Consider the following 20,192-nt stretch of genomic DNA (forward strand, 5'->3'; position numbering starts at 1 on the left):
CAGAAATTGGCTAAACTGCTGCTCCACGGCACCGAGCTGGTGACAAATATCCAGGTGGCCACCGACATCAGAGAGATCCACCGGAGGGTTGAGGAAGAGGAGCTGAAGCGTCAGAGGTGAGGAGCCCCTGCTGGGGAGCCTGGCGGATGTGGAGATGTCTCCTTTGCGGGTCCCTAAGTTGTCCCCGTCAAACTCAGTCTAGTAAAATCCTCTTCCCGCCCTCTGCCTTCCCCCCTCGTCCTCCCTTTCTCAAGTCTTACATTCCCCGTGATGCGCCAAGTTGTGTGGATACGAAAAGGAGTGAACCCAGCCTCTGGCCTTGATGTCTAGTCCACATAGACATGGAAACACCCAACCGTGATTTGTGTTAAAGTGAAGGTTAAGTGTAAAGAGGTGTGGAAACACAGATGAGGAGGGCCTCTGATTCTCTCTGGAGAGACTGTAGAGGAAGCTCTCCAGGCAAAGTGACACCCGAGTTGGGCTGTACAGGATGAGTGGGAAGTGAGGAGTGGGCACTTAGGCCGAGGGGACAGCTTGTGCAGAGGCATAGGTCCCATGACATGCTTGGGACCGGCATGGTAGCGAAGGACGAATGGCAGGGGGTTGGGGGACGAGAAGCGATGAGGCTAAGAAGGTCAGGTGGGCTGACCATGAGAATGACCGGACCCAGGAACATCTCTGTGTCATGGACCGTGTAGCAGGTGTTAAAGAATAGCAAAGGCTCCGCGTTTGAAGCAGAGAGGGTCAGCGGGATCTCGGGGACTCAGGCAGACCTTCAGCTCCAGGCCTTGGCAGGAAGGCTGCCGTGCACACGCATCTGCCCAGGTCTCAGGGTGCCTAGCAATCTGAGGTTCAATGAGAAGAGCAACCAGCGGACCGTTTTAGCCCATCTCAGCGTCTTCATACACGGTATGATTTTAACAACAACGCATTTAGTTGTTCAGCATAAGTAGTTCCCCCCCATTGGCAACTTCACCACCTTTAATATAATAATAAAATTGGTGATTTTATTCTGGAAACTTCCCACTGCCTGTCGTGGGCTGTACCAGGAACGGCACTGGCCGATCCCCAGCAGGGTCAGCTTGGGAAAGGCCCCGAGTGCCAGGCTGAGGGGTTAGGTTTCATCCTGGAGCCACTGAGGAGAAATGGAAGCGTGTAAGTGGCAGAGTTACAAGATAAATGTGGATTTTAGAAAGACGACCTGATGGCTGCTTCTCATTTTTTGAAGAAGAAATTCAATTGCAGAAGAAATTCAATTGCAGAAGAAATTCAATTGGATCCATATGTGTGTGTGCTTAGCTTTACTAAGTGTCCTGGCTTGGAAGGTGGGAAGAAGAAAGGGGATCACAAGTTGTAATTTCTGTCCTTAGGGGGGTTTGCACACTTGTTTGGAGACAGTCTCATGGACGTGCAGTCTGTTAGAGTAGGGACTGGATCTCTGGCATTTGCTCTAGACCAACGGTGGTCTAGACCAGTGGTCTGCGGCCCACTGGTGGTCCGTGAGGTCCGAAAGGTTGGCGACTGCTGCTCTAGACCCTGTTCTCAGAAGGGGCCTCACACTTCAGCCCTAAGGCCTTCCTTCAATCCAGGCCCATCCTCAGTATAACCCATCACATAGTTTCTTTGGAATTTCTGGAGAGACCATCGCTAGTTTCTATTGCTAATGTAGAGTTTCCCTATTTGTACATTCCACTGGACATTTGTTGGTAATTTGGGAGAGGAACGGTCAGGCCCTTGAGATCACTGTTGACAATGGCAGTTATCACATGAGTAGCATTTGTTAAGCGGCTACTGTGCTGAGCATCATCTTATTGATCCTGATGACAGCCATGTGAAGGTGGACACGGCCATCCTGTCCATTTCATGGATGAGGAAAACGGGGCTTGCCGAGGTCAAGCAACTTGTCTAAAGTTGAGCGTCAGTTAGTGGCAGAGCCAGGACTTGAACACAAGGCATGGAACTCCAGGGACCAAGTATTTAACTACTGGGTGTCACCACCTTACTCAGAAGTGGGTGACCAATTGGCTCTTGATCCATATGTGCGTGTGTCTAGCTTTACTGTTGATCCGTTTTTGTTATGTGTCACTTTGTTTATTTGGTCTCACTCGCTTATAGTCAAGCATTAAGCAAAAGAAGATTTCTCAGAGCCTGGTTTGGTCTTGGGCGGGTGTATCTGGAGGGAGTGCTTGGTACCCAGCCCTGTCTTAGAGTCTGGAGGACCCGCCTGCGCTGGGGGAAGGCAGCGTCTGACGCTGAGCTGGCAGGGCCTGCGTGTTTGTGTTTGCAGGCTTGAAAAGCTGGAGAACGAAGTCAAGACCAGCCAGGACAAATTTGATGAAATCACCGCCAAGTGGGAGGAGGGCAAACACAAGAAAATTCCCCAGGAACTGTGGGAAATGCTCAACTCCCAGCAGGTGCACTGTGCGGGGCTGATAGAAGATAAGAACAAGCTTATCAGCGAGTTACAGCAGGCAAGAGGCCCGGGTCACTCAGTGTCAGCCAGGTGGGGTCGGCTTGGGGAAGGGGGGGTTAACTGGGTTATTGGTTTGCTTCTCCTGAATGAAAACATGTGGAGGCCTTACTTCAGGCCTCAGGATGCTGCACAGCCCAGGCGATCCACCTTAACCAGAAGAAAAAGCTGGGTAGTCATTCTAGAACGATTGGCTTCCTAATAGAAACCTGTGTGTGCATGTGGTTAAGGAGTGGAACTCAGTGTGCAGTGGGTGTGTTCCCACGGTGGAGCCTGGACGCTAATTGCTCAGCGGGCACACCTGGGCTTTCGGGGATGTTGCAGGGATGTTGCAGCAGCAGGAATGGAGGCTTTGATCCTGGGCGACCCCTTCAGAGCTGGGCCCTGCGCCGAGCCCGCCCTGCAGCGCCCCCGAAGCCACCTTCTCCTTGTGCAGCGGTGATTCCGAGTGGTCACAGGTGCTGAGGAGAGGGGTCTCTGTTTGTGGCCAGCCTTGGACATATCTTTTCTAGGAGTTAAAAATAAAGGATGACCAGTATGTGAAGGACTTGAAGAAGCAGTCGGAAGACATCTGTGTGCTCCTGGAGCGGATGGAGGAGCAAGTGAAGACTGTGATGAAGACCTTCCGCCAGGAGCTCAACCACATCGAGGTGACGGGGTGCAAGGCCCGCTGTCCTTACCACCTAAGGATTGGTCCAGTGTCTTGGTCCTCTGCTTCCTGTCTCTGCCCTGGGCTTTCATGGGTTTATTTACTCATTCAACAAATATTCATCAAGCATCCACTGTTGCCAGGCACGGTGCCAGGGGCTGGGGATACGGCCATGGACAAAACAAGGTCCTGGACGAAGCCTGTGCTCTGTAGGGGACAGCTAGACAGCAAGCAGACACATTGCTAAACAAGTCACTTGACAGGTGGTGATAAGTGCTTTGAAAGAATATGAAACTGGGTAAGGGTGAGAAGAGTGGAGGAGAGAGCATAGTGTTGCATGACCATTATTTATCTGACTAGAGGCCTGTTGCATGAAGATTCGTGCAAGAATAGGTCTTCCTTCCCCTGGCTTTGCTCCCGGCCACCTAGGAGCCTGCAAGTCCTCGCTCCCGGCCACCCGGGAGCCTGCAAGTCCTCGCTCCTGGCCGCAGTGCCACTCCTGTAGCTCCCTCCTCCCCCGATCCTTCCCCTCATAGCAGGTGTCCTGCCCTGCCCAGCAGCTCCCGTGCCTGCATATGCAAATTAACCCACCATCTTTGTTGGGTTAATTTGCATACTCACTCCTGATTGGCTGATGGGCATCACGGAGGTGTGGTCAATTTGCATAGTTCTCTTTTATTAGTGTAGATTTGTTTATGATAGTCAGGGATAAGGTATGGGAAAGGGGAATGCCAAACAGGACTCAAGAATCAGTACTTCGAATGAAATATTAAATTGAAATAGAGACTTAGATCTTTCCAAAGTGAGAGAGAGCCAGGAGGAGGGGCCCCTCTCTCTTCGTATTATTATAGACTCATTTCTGCGTCCCAGGTCTCCTCGTGAGCTCCATGCTGCCGTGGCTTCACGGGAACCCCAACCATAGCACACACCAACCCTAGTCATGGTTGCATTGGATGCTGGGGTTTGCCTGCGACTGCCAACAAGGGCATTGGCCTCCCTCCAGCTCCCTGCCTCGGATACTGATTCAGCCACAGGGCGGTTGGCACATTTCCTCTCTAAACCTGTGTGAAGTTCACGCTTCATAACACGAATTTCCACACAGCTCCTTCGGCAGTCATTAGGCCCCGTGAACCTCGGCGTGTCTGCCTTGGATTTGTGTGTGGTTGGTGACAGGGTGGGCTCGGCTACTGTGGCACCTGCCGAACGGACACAAGAGCCCTTTTCCTTCTCGGTCGTAGAAAGCGTTTGAGGTGGAGCGGCAGGAGCTCCTGTCCAGTAATAAGAAGAAATGGGAGCGGGCGCTGCAGGCTCACAACGCCAAAGAGGTAGGTGGGGGCGGGGAGGGATGGGGGTGTCCCGGGTGGTCCGTGCCGGCTGGGCGATGTCTTCTGTGACGGAATAGCTGGCCTGGTGTAGCTTGGGGAGGGTGGCCACGGCGGACGGTCAGTACTGCTCTTCGTCCAGCAGTGTGGCCCTGCCGAGGGCCCTTACCCCTGGGCGCGGGGCCACCTTGCGGCTCGCTGTGGTTTCCGTGGTCCTGCCACTTTCTCCCATTTCCTGGGCATCTCTCTCAGCCATGGGTATTTTTGTGGCCCAAGAAAGTGCTTTAAGGCACATTGTACAGGGTACGAGGTTATCACTTTGTTTCAGAAATGTAAGGCACAAAGAAATGACTTGACCAAGACTCAATGGGTCCTTTTCCTCTTTTTTAAGAAATACAAACATCTGACTGCAGGGTCTGTGCTTAACTTCTCCCCCCTCCCCCCCCTCCAATTTATTTTTCAGATACAGTTGACACACACTATGATATTAGTTTCAGGTGTACAGCACAGTGATTAGACATTTATATGCCTTGTGAGGTGGTCGCCCCGATAAGTCTAGTCCCCCCTGGCACCACACATGAGTCGTGACAAGGTTACTGACTGCTCCCTCCACTGTACCGGACATCCCCGTGCGCTTAGTTTCCTACTGGAGCATTCCTCTTGGGATTTCTGGAGTAAGGACCCCGTTAAGCAATTCAAAGCCTTGGGCACAGGGGCCTTCTGAGCGCCAACAGATCCCTCGAGAGCCGTGACACTTGCAGGCGTCCCCTGTGCCACACTCGTCAGGCCCCTGGCGGACTGAGCCGGGACAGGGACGGGGCCTGACTTCCCCTCGTCTTCCTGTGCCTTCAGCTGGAGTATCTCATGAACCGCCTCAAGAAAGTCGAGGACTATGAGAAGCAGCTGAGCAAGCAGAGGATATGGGACTTCGAGGAGTACAACATGATTAAGATCAAGCTGGAGCAGGATGTGCAGGTACCACGCATGCCCCAGCCAGAGCGGGCGGACAGCCCCAGGGAGCCCTCATCCTCGTCTACCAGTCACGTTCCAGAGGGGTCCGTTCAGCAGATATGTATTGCGGATCTGCTTTCTGTTGAAGGGCCATCTCTGAGGGCACCCACATACAAGATCCACGTGCAGACATGCTCTCTTCAGTAAACTAGGGGAGAACTGCCAAGGTGCCTAAAGGGGTCGGGAAACCATGAACCCCGGGGAAGCATTGAGAGAATTGTGCATTTGAGCCGAGCAGAGGGAAATGGTAGCTGTGTCCCAGGGCCGAAACTAGCCCAAGTGGCCATCTAATGAGTGTCTTCCATATTCCAGGCCGCGTAGGCAGTTTCTCTAATCCTTACATTAACACGAAAGGGAGAAATCACTAACAGCGTCTTCCTTGCCCGAACACTGAGGCTCCGAGACCAGGTCCTTATCAGGTAAACGGTATACCCGGGACTCCAACCCCGTTCTCTCGGGCTCGATAGCCTGTATCTTTGTCATTATTCCAAACAGCCCCCTGACGGGCGGTTGGACGTTGCTGTAGGGTAGATTCTGACTCACCATCAGAACTATCCAATGTAGCCCTGACCGGTTTGGCTCAGTGGATAGAGCGTCGGCCTGCGGACTGAAGGGTCCCAGGTTCGATTCTGGTCCAGGGCATGTACCTTGGTTGCGGGCACATTCCCAGTAGGGAGTGTGCAGGAGGCAGCTGATTGATGTTTCTCTCTAATCGATGTTTCTAACTCTCTCTCCCTCCCCTTTCCTCTCTGTAAAAAATCAATAAAATAGATTAAAAAAATAAAAGAACTATCCAATGTAGAAAAGGTTAGCCCTCCAAACAGAGTCCCAGATCTCAGGAAGGATTCCAAGGTGGAATGACCGTCTGTCTTCAATGGCTGGAGGGTCCCTGCAGGGGGAAGGAGCTTAGACTTCCTCGTTTCTGAAGTTCTTTCCAAGTCTAGATTCTGTGTTTCAACATCAGTTTTAAAGAGCTCATCTGTGATTACGTTCAGATGCAATACGGTTTCCTCTTACTATTCGAGCTCGGTCTCTTCATTTCAGTCTCCGCTAGAAAAGCATGTTAGATGTCAGTTTTCCCACACAGCCTTCGGTAGCATTTTAGTTCTTACACCGCCTGTCATTTTACATAAAGAAGTGCAATCAAAAGCCCCATTAGACTACAAATATTTTCACCAGCACGGAGAATGTTCCTTGGCCTTCCTCATATTAATGTCATGGAAATGAGAGTTACTGACAAAGAACAATAGAGTCTGTAACAGAGCAGTACTGTTTGTGTGGGCTGCATACATGACACTTTTTAATGAAAATGGCTATTGTTAAGCTTTCTGAAGTTATCTTGGTAATATGATAATTTATGTGGCAAAACTAGACACCACTGACCTCAAACAGAGAAATAATGGAACGTCGTATTCTTTTGTTGTTGTTGCTGTGTTCGTTCTTTTGTGGAAAGAGCAGTTAATGTAAGATCTACCCTTTTAGCAAAATTTTAAGTATACAATTATGGAATTGTTAATCACAGGCCCCCTGTTGTACAGTAAATCTCCAGGATTATTCATCCCGGGGGACCAAAACTTGGTATCCTTTGACCAATGCCTCCCCATTTCTTCTACCCTCAGCCCCTGGCAGCCCTGATAGCAAATTCTACTCTCTGCTTTTATGAGTTTGGCTATTTTAGATCCCGCATGCAGATCTTTCTGTGTCTGGTTTATTTCACTTAGCGTAACATCCTCCAGGTCCATCATATTGTTGCATATGGCAGAATTTCCTTCCTTTTTTAATGCTGAGTAATATTCCATTGTATGTATACGCCGTGTTTTCTTTATCCATTAGTCCATTGCTGGACATTTAGTTTGTTTCCATATCTTGGCTATTGTGATTAATGCTGCAATGAACACGAAATACAGCTATCTCTTCAAAATCCAGATTTTAGTTCCTGTGGATGCATACCCAGTATTGGGACTGCTGGGTTAAATGATAATTCTATTTAGCCTTGGCCGGTGTTGCTAAGTGGTTAGAGCATCAGAATGTGAACTGAAGGGTCACGGGTTTGATTCTAGTCAAGGGCAGCCAATTGATGTGGCTCTCTCACATCAATGTTTCTTTCTCTCTCTCTCTATCTCTATCTCTCTTTCTCTCTCTCTCTCCCTCCTCTCCCTCCCTTCCACTCTCTCTAAAATCAATGGGGAAAAATATCCTCGAGTGAGAATTAATTAAAAAAAAAGATAATTCTATTTTTGATTTTTTTTGAGGAGCCTCCGTATTGTTTCCGAAGTGGCTGCACCCATTTACATTCTTACCAACAGGGTACAGGGTTCTCTCTTCTCCAAATCCTTGACAACACTTGTTTTTCTTTGTTATTTTGATAATAGTCATCCTGACAGGTGTAAGGTGGTATCTTGTTGTAGTTTTGCTTTAATTTCCCTGATGATTAGTGATGTTGAGCACTTTTCATATACTTGTTGGCCATTTGTATGTCTTTTTGGAGAAATGTCTATTCAGGTCCTTTGCCCACTTTCTAATTGGGTAATTCATTGTTTGCTATTGAGTTGTAGGAGTGGAACCTCATGTTCTTAATCTAGTTTTCAAATGCTCGAACAAAGCCAAAACGTTCTGGGACGTGGGAAGATTATGGGGGTTTGGAGAGGAGGTCAGACTGAGGAGGTGAGGGGCCGAGGGGCAGCGAGCTGGGAGGCCTGGCAGTCCAGGCTCCCCGTGTCTGGAAGGACTGATGGCGAAGTGTGGGTATGTGGGGGGCAGGCTGATGGTGATGCTCCGAGTGGGAAAGTGTGTGCAGTTCCTCTGCAAAACGGATCTTTCCTGTGTTAGAACGGAAACCCAGAGCACGCTGTACCGCATTATCCCTTTAACTGGGAGAATAGAATCGGACCAGAGGCTTCCCGTATTGCAATGCATATGATATTTCAGTGAATTGGACTTAATCATAGTGCCCCTTTGCCGCACCTGCACCGGACATGAAAGTCAAGCAGCATCGATCTTTGCCAAGTAGATGTGTCATGCAGCGCAATGTCTTCTTAACTCAGTCATAGCACTGTTCCAGTTGTGAAACATGGAACTGGAGTGTGAGTAAATTACAAAAATAGAAAGGCTCCAGTACACATGGGTTTGGTTTGATGGGTAAACTTTTCAAGTGCTTACTGCCAGTCAGGTCACATTAGAATGAGCAAAGAGAAGCCCAGAAACATCGTGCACTCTGCCCCCGCACCCCCAGCCCCTGCCAGAAACTCTTAGTTCTTGATGCAGGAGGTAAAATTTATATATATATATAGATATTTTTTCTTTTTTTTAATTGATTTTTACAGAGAGGAAGGGAGAGAGAAAGAGAGTTAGAAATATCAATGAGAGAGAAACATCAATCAGCTGCCTCCTGCACACCTCCTACTGGGGATGTGCCCGCAACCAAGGTACATGCCCTTGACCAGAATCGAGCCTGGGACCCTTGAGTCCGCAGGCCGAGGCTCTATCCACTGAGCCAAACCGGCTAGGGCTTTTTGTGTGTTTTTTTTTTAAAGGGCCTGTGTGCTCATTTAAACTTGTAAAATGGTTTAGTTCAACTTTAGGGGCTGTTACTTTTAATACCAGAATATTAATCACAATATAAAGTACAACTTTGCTAAATATCTCTGGATAATCCTACCCAATAAAGTAGCAATATGCAAATTGACCTCACCTTTGCTACGCCCACCAGCCAATCAGGGTGAGTATGCAAATTACCCAACAAAGATGACAGTTAATTTGCATACGCTGAGGGAGGGAGGAGTGAAGACTGATGACAACTTAGAAGGAAGAGGGAGGAAAAGCAGAAAGCAAGGTGGCTGCCAGAGGGAAATCCCGGGTGGGGCAGAGCGGGGGCAGGCGGCAGCGGCGCGCACGTGCAGGTGAGGCAGCCCCAACAGCGGCGGCAGCAGCAGCAGCAGCGCACGGGGCCACAGTGGCTGCTTGCAGGATTCTTCCTGCAAATGGGTTACTAGTTGAAAAATAAGTGAAGACATTTAACATAATGAATCATTATTTTAAAACATAAAACTATGGATACTTAATGTGTAGCGATCAAGAACGGCTGTGTGTTGAGACTAAAACCTGAGATAATTAGCAATAGCGTCACCGGTACTGAAATATGGTGAGCATGGGTGTTGCAAATTAACAATGAGCAGTGCAATTCATGTAATCGCCTGCTGCAGACTCTGTACTGTGAGAGGCACAGACTGCGATTGGTTCTGCAAGTTCAGTGACAGCACGGCCACTAACTCCTAAATGACGTCGTGGACTTAAAGCGGCCTCTCCCCTACCCCCCGTCTGCCCCTGCCACACCCACACCCACACCAGGCCGTCTTGGGACAGAGCTGAGTGAAGGAGTGGCTGACCTGTGGTCCCGTAGAGATGGTAAAGAGAGGTGCCTGGCACATCGCTGACGCCTCCAGGCGCCAGTCCTCTAAGAACGTGCTCTAGCAAAGAGCAGGAGCAAACGTGTTGCACAAGAGGAAATAAAATCGCTAATAAACATTCAGCTGCACGCACAAGCAAAGCGATGCAAACTGAAGCAATCAGGTGACAGGTTAGTATTATTATTTGCCTAGAAAATCAGCACAGATTTAAGTTCTTTCAGGTCACACAGGAAAGACATGACCTAATTACGCTAGTTCAGAGTTTTGTAAATTGTGTTCATGGAGGATGGAGGTGAGTGAGTCACTAGTTCTGTGTTTGGGGGAGTTGGGGAAGTGACGTCTCAGTGATGAGGGCTTATTGCAGAGCTATGAGGAGCATTCCCTGGGCATCATCGGAGCAGACATCCAGGCGCTCTGGTGCCCGGGGCTCCCCACGATCAGAGGGAAGACGGGATCAGCCGCTCATTGTCCTTCCAAATCCAGAGCAGCTCTGGAGTCCCTCCTTCTCCGCGTATGTTCCTGCTTTCTCCGGTTGTCACCGTCCAACCTGGAGCTTTTCTGTTGGACTTTGAGCTGTGCCACCTCATGGATCAATCCCCTCCCCCCCTCCCCCGCCATGTGCAGGGCCGGTTGCGTTGGCAGAGGGAAGACAGATGTCATTTGGGTCACGGAGGCATAAACCATTGCAGCTCTGCAGGAAGAGCTGCCCCTCCCCCCTCCCTGGAAGATCCCCAGAGGGCGCAGGGCTGAGAGGCACTCAGCCTGGGACCGGCCAGGATGATGGCACCTGAACAGAGGCTGCACTGTCAGCATCTCCCATAGGCCCTTTGGGATGTTGTTCAAGTCAGAAGTTTTCAAATTACGGTGAATCATGCTCAGGAAGAGTGGGGTGCAGCTCGGGCAGCTCCCGGCCCCACCCCAAGCACCCCGCCCAAGGGCCGGGCCTGCACCTAGAACCGAGTAGCCTGCCCTGGGCAGTGCTCAGTGCTGACAGGGTGTGGGGAGGGGCGTGTCCACACACGGCCAGTGGGAGTGTCAACCATAAATTGCCCTTTGGAAAGCCATTTATTGAGAGCCTTTGACCTAGTGATTTCACTTCTGAGAATCTAGTTTAAGGGGAAAAAAAATACCCAGAAGGTTTTATATCCAGTTGCTCCCAGGATTATGTTAATATTTAAAATGATCAAAACAATATACATGCACAATCGTAGGGACATGGTAAAGTATGATATATGATAACTATCCCATACATACTTCATATATGGTAAGTTATTATATAAAAGTATGCACCATTAAAATGATGTTAATAAAACTTGATTAACATGGATAATTCTTTTTTTAAAATATATTTTACTGATTTTTTACAGAAAGGAAGGGAGAGGGTGAGAGAGTTAGAAACATCGATGAGAGAGAAACATCAATCAGCTGCCTCCTGCACACCCCTCTACTGGGGATGTGCCCGCAACCAAGGTACATGCCCTTGACCAGAATCGAACCTGGGACCCTTGAGTCCGCAGGCCGACGCTCTATCCACTGAGCCAAATGGGTTAGAGCAACATGGACAATTCTTATGTTGTAATATTAAGGGAGAAAAATAGGATATAAAATGTAAAGGACACTGGAAGGACACATGTCAGTATGTTAACAGAGTTGCCTTTGGGAAGTGAATTATGGGTAGTTTTTCCTCCCCCTCTCCTATGTCTTCTTCTTTCTCCTTACTGTATTTTCTAGAATGAGCAAATACTAGCTTCTCAACCAGGAAATGTTGTTACAAAGAAAATCATGTAACTAGTCAAAGTAAATAAGAATTTGACTAAACAAGCAGAGAAATGGAGAGGCACAGCTGGTTATCATCCCAGTGACCAGTGTGGATCTCCATTGACCAGTTGTTAAAGAATAGATGGGGCCGTTCTGAAGGCACCCTTCAAACCCTTGTCCCTGAACGGAGTTTAAAGTCCCCAGGAGAGTGAAGCAGGGCACTGCTGACTGATTCCTCCAGTTACAAGGTGGGACTCACCGGATTGCACAGGGACCCAGAAGTGACGCCCTCTGACAAAGTGTCACAGCACCTTGGTCCTCCTCTGCCCCGCCTCCGGGCCTGGCCCTCCGTGAGGATGGCGCACAGGGGGCCGCGATAGCTGCTGAGGTCACTTCCTCTGCGGACGCCCTGACAAAGGTCTGCGGCCTGGCGGAGGGAGGCATGCTGATGCCATCTTTTCAGGGGTACCTGCCCTGGCCTCGAAAGTACTCCTCTCATTGGCCCCATGCCACCCTGTGCTTACCCCTCTCTTAATTCCTATCTGTCCCCTGTTATCTGTCTGTCTCCTGGACCGGGCAGGACTGCGCCTTTCTCTCCGTGTTCTCCCAGCAGCACCCAGTAAAGTGTCTGACATACCCTATAGGCACTCAGTCAATACAGGGTGTCCCCCAAAAAGGAACGCACACTTCAACGGCCGATAGCCCAATTTGGAAAAATGGAATGTATTTTAATAAACACTGCTTTTATAATTACTCAAAGTGTGTGTATACATTTTTGGGGACACCCTATATTTGCTGAGTGCATGAATACAGCTACTGGGAACCCCAAAAGTAAGGATGGTGTGTCTGCCCCCTTTAAAATGAACATGGTCTGCTAAACGCTAACCCTGCCAATGGGAAGGTCAGAGTGGGAACACTGCAGGTTTCCATGGTAACATTAACCTTGACGGTATTTCTAGGGGGTGACTCAGATCTCTAACGCGCCAGAGGGATAGCTTGTCGTTGCACGATTTATATATATTTTTTTCTGGTTGGCCTTCAACTTGCCCCTCATGATAGATTTTCTAAGGATTCAGGTGGGACATGTGTCCTTAAGGTTCCTCTGGTCTGACTCCAGAAAGCGCCATCAGGGACCCTCAGGTGTAACAAATTACACCAGGGCCAGCGAGTATTATTTTTTTTAAACTTGAACTTTAGATTCTCGAGCAACAGCTTCAGCAGATGAAAGCAACTTACCAGCTAAACCAAGAGAAGTTAGAGTACAACTTCCAGGTGCTGAAGAAGAGAGACGAAGAGAGCACGGTGATTAAGTCGCAGCAGAAGAGGAAGATGAACCGGTGAGCTGGCGCACGCACCCTTCTCCTGGGCCCGTCATGCTGGAAAGAGGGTGGGCTTGACCGCTTCCCTTTTGTAGGAGTATCAACTGTAAAAAACAGAACTGACTTTATTACAGGAGATTTTTTTTTTTTTAAGAAAAGATAATACATCCAACTGGTTCTGCTCTCCCCCACCTCCTCCTAGGAAAGTTTCCAGCAAAATGTGAGCCGGGAACGTGGGGATGTGGCAGGTCCCAGGGCAGAGCGGGAGGGATCAGAGAGGTAGATGTTGGATGGGGAGTTTGCACAGTGGGGGAAGGGAGCTCGGTAGGATGGGAGGGAGGAAGTGGGGAGGCGGAGCGTAGGTTCGATCCACACGGCAGAACCGTGAGCGGCCCCATCCCCACTGCCGTCTCCACGGGCTCTTCCCTCTCGTGTCAAACCTACACGGTGTCCCTTCTCTTGAAAACCCTCCACCGACCCTGCTGCTGCTCTGTGCACACACTGTCTTTTTTCTCCTCTTGCTTCCTTTCTCCTCCTTCCGTCCTCACCGTTGGCCCCTCCGCCCTCCTCCAACATTCACAGTTTGACCTGTGACCCCATCGCTGGACAGAAACTTCCCTCTGTAGGGTGCCAGTGATGCCAGCTTTCCCTCAGGCCTGGTCCTGGTATTGTTGGATACCGAATCTCGGAAATGTTCTCCTCTGGTTTGCACGATGTTAAAGACACGCTCTTCTTTCTCATTTTATTCCTAACTAGCGTTCCCGTTGCAGGGAAAATCCTGCAATAGGATTTCCTGCTGCACTCTACCCCGCCTCCGCTCCTCCCTTGTCACCCGCCCCGACTTCTCCTCCAGCCCGCCTGTGTTTCCCTTCGCCCCCGGCCCCGCCTCCGCTCCTCCCTTCTCCTGCCCCCCTCCCCCGGCTTGCTTGCTTCTTCGAAGCTTTACTCCCTTTTGCAGCTCTTGGCTTCTTTCGACGCTGTCTTGATATGCAAATTAGCCGCCATCTTTGTTGGGGTAATTTGCATACTCATCCTGATTGGCTGGTGGGCGTGGCTTAGGTGTAGTGAAGGTGCGGTCAATTTGCATATTTGTCTATTATTAGATTAGATTGTTTCCTTGGGTGGTTCTGCTTTTTCTTGCCTGATAAGTTATTCTAGAAAGCATTTTACCCCCTTGCGCCACCCCCCCCTTCCCTTTGTAAATTTCAATGCCCTGAACATCAGTCTCACGGCTTTGAATATCACTCCTTTGTTACGACTGCCAACTTCATATTCCTAACCCCAGCCTCACCTCCTCGCTTTACCTGGAAGAGCCCCGGTCATCTCCAGGACACGCTTTCTAGAACGGGCCTTGCTGACCCTCCCAGGTTTCCAGTCCCCTCCTCACTCCCCTTCGTCCCTAGCTTCCGGCCAGGCACCGAGGCCTTGACTTGCAGCCATCCCTTCCCGTCCACTCCTTTCCTGCTGCCTTGTCAGACCACCAGGATGCCACGGGGGTTTATCTTTGTTTCATTGGCTTCTGCAATCCGATGGCACAAAGAAACCCCTTTACTAAATAACGTTGAAAAAACACTTTGGGATGGCTACTAAAAAAATTTTTTTTTTGACGCCTATACATGGAAAGTCTCCTAGAATGCTATAGTTAAGAAAATGAATTAGCTCGGCCGGTGTGGCTCGGTGGTTGAGCATGGAGGCTATGAATCAGGAGATCATGGTTTGATTCCCAGTCAGGGCACATCCCTGGGTTTCGGGCTCGATCCCCAGTAGGGGGTGTGCAGGAGGCAGCTGATCACTGATTCTTTGTCATCATTTGATGTTTCTATCGCTTCCTCTCCCCTTCCTCTCTGAAATCAATAAGAATATATTTTAAAAAAAGGAAATGAATTAGATACTTCCTTTTTTTTTTTTTTTATCAGAGACCAAGTTAACTCATTTTCACTTATTATGGAGGATGAAAATATGAATGATCAGTGTCTGTGTTTTAGGGACCTTCTGATTATTTCAGAACGATGCTTCAGAGGGAAAACATTATTTTTAGAATTTTCCAACTTCAACAACGTCAGCCTTCGAGCTCTCGGTTCCTGTGTAAATGGGGCATTGACATCAGACACCGCTCCAGTAGTTTGAAGTCTGAAGCTCGGTCCCGGGTCTCAGAGCGGTGCCTGCCATGCATATTTCATGCGACAAGTTTCCATGCGCAGAGCTCCTGTGAGCAGGGAGGCGGGGCGCTCCACTGGCCAGGCTGTCCGTCCGTCACTGTGCTGGAACCCGTGGCCACTCCCCGCCCTGCAGGCCAGGGGCAGTCAGACGCCTCCCCGCGGGGCTCCCCCGGCACTGGTGTGTCTCCTAGAGTATTTCTCACACCGCCCCGGAATTAATGTTTGTCTTGGTCTCCGACTGGAGGGATATCTCTTATTCATCTCTGTGTTGGAACAGAACTTTGGCACGGAAGGGACCTTTCATGTTTGATAAATGAATGAATGAGTTATTGGACCTGTTAACAGTATCAGCTCTTTGAGAACGGAGGACTCATCTATCGTAGGCTCGTGATGCGCAGTTTTAGTTTTTTCCTTCCTATCGGCCTTATTTCAGGAGGTCAGAGGTCGAGGTTTTAATAGTGAGGTTGGTGCTGGGTAGAGACACTGACAAATGGTGTGTTGAGGAAGATGCCGTCACACTCTTGCATAGGAGGTGGCCTCTTGGTGGGTGTGGGCTTCTGGGCGGGTTTTTTTGTTTTTTTTAAAAAAGTATACTTTACTGATTTTTTACAGAGAGGAAGGGAGAGGAATAGAGAGTCAGAAACATCGATGAGAGAGAAACATCAATCAGCTGCCTCCTGCACACCCCCTCCTGGGGATGTGCCCACACCCAAAGTACATGCCCTTGACCGGGATCGAACCTGGGACCCCTCAGTCCGCAGGCCGATGCTCTATCCACTGAGCCAAACCGATTTCAGCTCTGGGTGGGTTTTAAATGCGTTTGTGTTCTGGCTGCTCCCATGGCCCCCTGCTGCCTTCCTCCCCTTGATCACAGCTGGAGCTGCGCTGGGGACTCTGTGGGAGGGTTTTCTGCCCTCCCACGTCTGGTCCTGGGTTCACAGAACCCAGCGAAGTAGATGCGAGGACATCACGCCTTCTCCTCAGCAGCACTGACCGTTCCCTCTCCCACCAGCCTGCATGACGTGCTGAACAATATGCGGTCCAAGTACGCCAAGCAGATAAAGCAGTTTCAGGAGGAGAACCAGTCGCTGACCGCAGACTACAAACGCCTGGTGATACAATTCAAGGAGCTGCAGAAAGCCATGAGGCATGTCAGGGGCCTGGGGCCAAAACAGAGGCTGCCGGGGTCGGGTTGGTGGTGGCCGTGGTTTCACTCGGCTTTGATATCAGCAGCTTTTTTTTTTTTTTGGAGCTGGGCCAGGGCACCGAAGAGCCCTTTGTGCTGTCCTCCTTGTGCCTCTACTTGCACGTCACCTCCCTTTTCTTGCGACTTCCTGGGATGGTTTTCAGCCTGTCATGGGTGGGGGTCAGTGGCCCAAGAGATTGGGCCAGGCCCAGGATTTACCCCGATTCTGTCTCGGGTCTTGCTCTCCTACTAATTGAAGGGACCCTGGCCAGGCCCTGGGGTCAGCTGACCCGGCTCAGGAACTCTCCTCCGCAGGCATTTTGTTCTCATCGACGAGGAGAAGTTTCGGGAGTTTTGGGTGATGAATGAAGAGGAAGCGAAGGGCCTGATCAGCAGAGCCTTCGATGTCGACAGGATCATCCACACGCAGCACCTGGGCCTTCCCTGGACGGCACCCGACTTGTGGTGCCTGAAGAACGTGGGGCCTCTGTTTCAGCAGCAGCAGAAGTCCGCCACACAGATCTTAGAGGAAGTGCTGGTCCAAACAGGTGACGAGAACCGCGTCCCGGGCGGGAGGGGCCCTCTGAGGACACCAGGGGGCCCCCCATTCGTTCTCCAGACAAGGAAGCTGCAGTCCAGAGAAGGGGGAGAGGCCGCATAGCTAAGAGGTCTGTAGGGTGCGATCAGCGGGCACGGCTTTTACGTCTCTAATTTAGAGCGCTACCCTCCCCCCCCCCCCCCATCAGAAACGGGAAGTTGGATGTCGAAGCCTGGTGTCCGATTCGGGTTTGATTGGTTTTTGCTAAGGGCACTGCTGTGACCTCCATGTCAGGCTCGCTCTCTCTCTCTCTGTGATGTTAGCAGTCATTGCGCAAGATCCACTCACGGCACGAGGGGCTGCAAAACGGCGATATTCTAAATTTTATCACAATGCCATCACTTATTAGCCGGGACACTTCCGAAAGGAGAATCTCCCCCTCACCCCCATCAACCGCTTGTGACTCGGAGATACAGTTTGCACGGGAAAAGCAGGATCGATGCTTATTCTTTCTCTATTCCCCTCTTTGCAGAATACATGGGTTGGGGCTCTAGCATCTTCCCAAGGTCACCAGTGCCGTTTTGTATATATCAGAAAGCATCTTTGTAAACACATGGGTTTAAACAAATCTGAGAATGTTTTGGTTGACTGCAATTATTACTGTTACTGATGCTCAACTTGTCCCATCTTCGGCCGGCGGGAGTCTCGTCATGTTGCCTTCTGGGTCCTTTAGACACCCCCTCCCCGCCCATCCCCCGTGGTCTTGGACAGCTTCCTGGCTTCCAGAAGGACCAGAGGTTCCAGGCTCACAGGATACTCTTCCTGCTTCAAGTTTGGAAGCAGCCACTTCTCTAAGGAGACCTGGTTCTTTTTCATAGGGAATGGCACTTACTTTATTTTTTGGTTAATCTTCACCCACGGATATGTTTTCCATTGATTTTTAGAGAGAATACTGAAGGGAAGGGGGGGAGGGAGGGGGGGGGAGGGAGAGAGAGAGAGAGAGAGAGAGAGAGAGAGAGAGAGAGAGAGAGAGAGAAACAGAGAGAGAGAGAAAAATTGTCCTAGTTGGTTTGGCTCAGTGGAAAGAGCATCAGCCTGTGGACTGAAGGGTCCTGGGTTCGATTCCGGTCAAGGGCATGTACCTTGGTTGCAGGCTCGATCCCCAGCTCTGGCCTGGGCATGTGCAAAGGCAACCAATGGATGTGAGACACATCGATTGGTTGCGTCCTGCATGTGCTGGATCAGAGGGTCAGCGCCTCCGCAGTTTTGTTGGAGATGGCGCTATAGGGTGGTACCATTGTGCGTTCCAACCAGCAATTTCATATGTTGTCATTTCCAAATTCTCTTCATGTATCTTATCTCATTTTGCCCCTCGAACAACTAGTAAAACCTGGGTAGTACCATGGTTTTTGTTCCTATTTTCAGATGAACATGTAGTCTAAAACACTTAAAAGTATTCAATCTCAGTGAAGACAATGGTTGCCTCTTGCTATCAGCTCCCGGTTCTTGATGGTGATGTTCTTCTGCGAGGCAACCACCTTCCCACCCGCAGACCGGCTGCGCCCCACCTGCTGAGGGTTAGAAACCAGGTGGCAGTTCTGCTGGGTGGGGCTCTGAAATACGAGTAAATGGGCTCACGCTGTCTGGAGTGCCCACTTCCTGGCCATGGCTGGATTTTGAGGGAGATGTTTCCAGGTAGATGGAATTTGGAAAAGTGGGCAATATCATCTGTCCACAAATGGCCGAATCCTCCAGATAGTCTCTTATTCCGACCTGTTTCCCCACATAATCGGCTTTCTTCAGCTGAAGAGACTTGCCAGCGCCTTCAAGGGGCTTCTTAGGAGGTGAATTCTCTCAAGGGAAGACGTTTGAGTTTCTCATCGTCAACCAGGCCAAGGAACGACCCCTTTTCCTCCCCCTCTCGCTCTTCTCTCTACGCCCGTCTGCAGAAGAGGAGGGGTCGGAAGAGAGTCTAGAACTAGAGTCTTACCTGGACCTGCCCAAGCAGGTTTCAGCGAGCACGACCAGAAAGATCCTGATGCTCCTGTGTGACGAGACGGTGAGGGGCCTCGGCAGAGGGGCTGTGGCAGGGGGTGGGAGGTGGGGAGAGTGGGGGGGCCGTGCCGACTTCCTGCTGTCGCTCCCTGTGGGCTCTTCTGATGAGCCCGGCCGGGTCAGCTGGCCCTCGGGAGGATTGCTGGGGGACACTCACAGACAGGCGTGGGCTGGCCCTCGGGAGGATTGCTGGGGGACACTCACAGACAGGCGTGGGCTGGCCCTCGGGAGGATTGCTGGGGGACACTCACAGACAGGCGTGGGCTGGCCCTCGGGAGGATTGCTGGGGGACACTCACAGACAGGCGTGGGCTGGCCCTCGGGAGGATTGCTGGGGGACACTCACAGACAGGCGTGGACTGGCCCTCTGGAGGATTGCTGGGGGACACTCACAGACAGGCGTGGGCTGTCCTCGGGAGGATTGCTGGGGGACACTCACAGACAGGTGTGGGCTGGCCCTCAGGGGGATTGCTGGGGGACACTCACAGACAGGTGTGGGCTGGCCCTCAGGGGGATTGCTGGGGGACACTCACAGACAGGCGTGGACTGGCCCTCGGGAGGATTGCTGGGGGACGCTCACAGACAGGCGTGGACTGGCCCTCGGGAGGATTGCTGGGGGACACTCACAGACAGGCGTGGGCTGACTCTCGGGAGGATTGCTGGGGGACACTCACAGACAGGCGTGGACTGGCCCTCGGGAGGATTGCTGGGGGACGCTCACAGACAGGCGTGGACTGGCCCTCGGGAGGATTGCTGGGGGACGCTCACAGACAGGCGTGGGCTGGCCCTCGGGAGGATTGCTGGGGGACGCTCACAGACAGGCCGTGCCTCGATGCGGCTCAGCTGGCAGGTGGTTCTCCCTTAGCGTGTCAGGCCGGCGTAGGCCAGGCTCCTGCTACTGAAAACAAGATGCTCACTCATTCTGCAAGGGAAGGGGCACCAGTGTCGCCTCCATGAACCCACCTGCCCAGGACAGTGGCCACGCCCACCACGCCGTTCTCCGGGAGCTGCTGGGTCACGGATGACCTGGGTGTGCCGGGCCCTGGCTGCCGCACTGCCTGAGAGCAGAACCCGCTGGCTCAGGGAAGGGCTGCCTCGGAGCTGGTTCAGCCGGAGGTGGGGTGGTTACCAGACGTGATGGGTGTTTCTTTGATTTCAGTTTTGAGGTGATGGGAGAGTTGGAGCGAGGTCAGCAGCCGCCCACCCCTGGGGGCATTTTCTTTGGCCCCAAGGCTGGCTCCTGGCCCTGAGGCAGCTCCTGCTGAAGGAGGCGGCTGGAGGGGCTCCCCTCTCGGTCGCAGGTCGCTGCCAGTGGCCACA

At 51.2% G+C, this 20,192-nt stretch overlaps 1 protein-coding gene across 1 annotated transcript in view; it reads left to right on the forward strand.

Moving 5' to 3' along the window:
• DRC1 (dynein regulatory complex subunit 1) overlaps positions 1 to 20,192 on the forward strand; it is a 34,266-nt gene that overhangs the window by 6,157 nt on the left and 7,917 nt on the right. Inside the window, exons 3-11 of the mRNA XM_054727808.1 lie at positions 4 to 116; positions 2,288 to 2,471; positions 2,983 to 3,120; positions 4,358 to 4,444; positions 5,294 to 5,416; positions 12,814 to 12,953; positions 16,107 to 16,241; positions 16,596 to 16,828; positions 18,768 to 18,877. Of these exons, the coding sequence (XP_054583783.1) occupies positions 4 to 116; positions 2,288 to 2,471; positions 2,983 to 3,120; positions 4,358 to 4,444; positions 5,294 to 5,416; positions 12,814 to 12,953; positions 16,107 to 16,241; positions 16,596 to 16,828; positions 18,768 to 18,877 (1,263 nt within the window). The remainder of the gene's footprint in view (positions 1 to 3; positions 117 to 2,287; positions 2,472 to 2,982; positions 3,121 to 4,357; positions 4,445 to 5,293; positions 5,417 to 12,813; positions 12,954 to 16,106; positions 16,242 to 16,595; positions 16,829 to 18,767; positions 18,878 to 20,192) is intronic.

The sequence above is a fragment of the Eptesicus fuscus genome, chromosome 16 (assembly GCF_027574615.1).
Source record: "Eptesicus fuscus isolate TK198812 chromosome 16, DD_ASM_mEF_20220401, whole genome shotgun sequence".
NCBI lineage: Eukaryota > Metazoa > Chordata > Mammalia > Chiroptera > Vespertilionidae > Eptesicus > Eptesicus fuscus.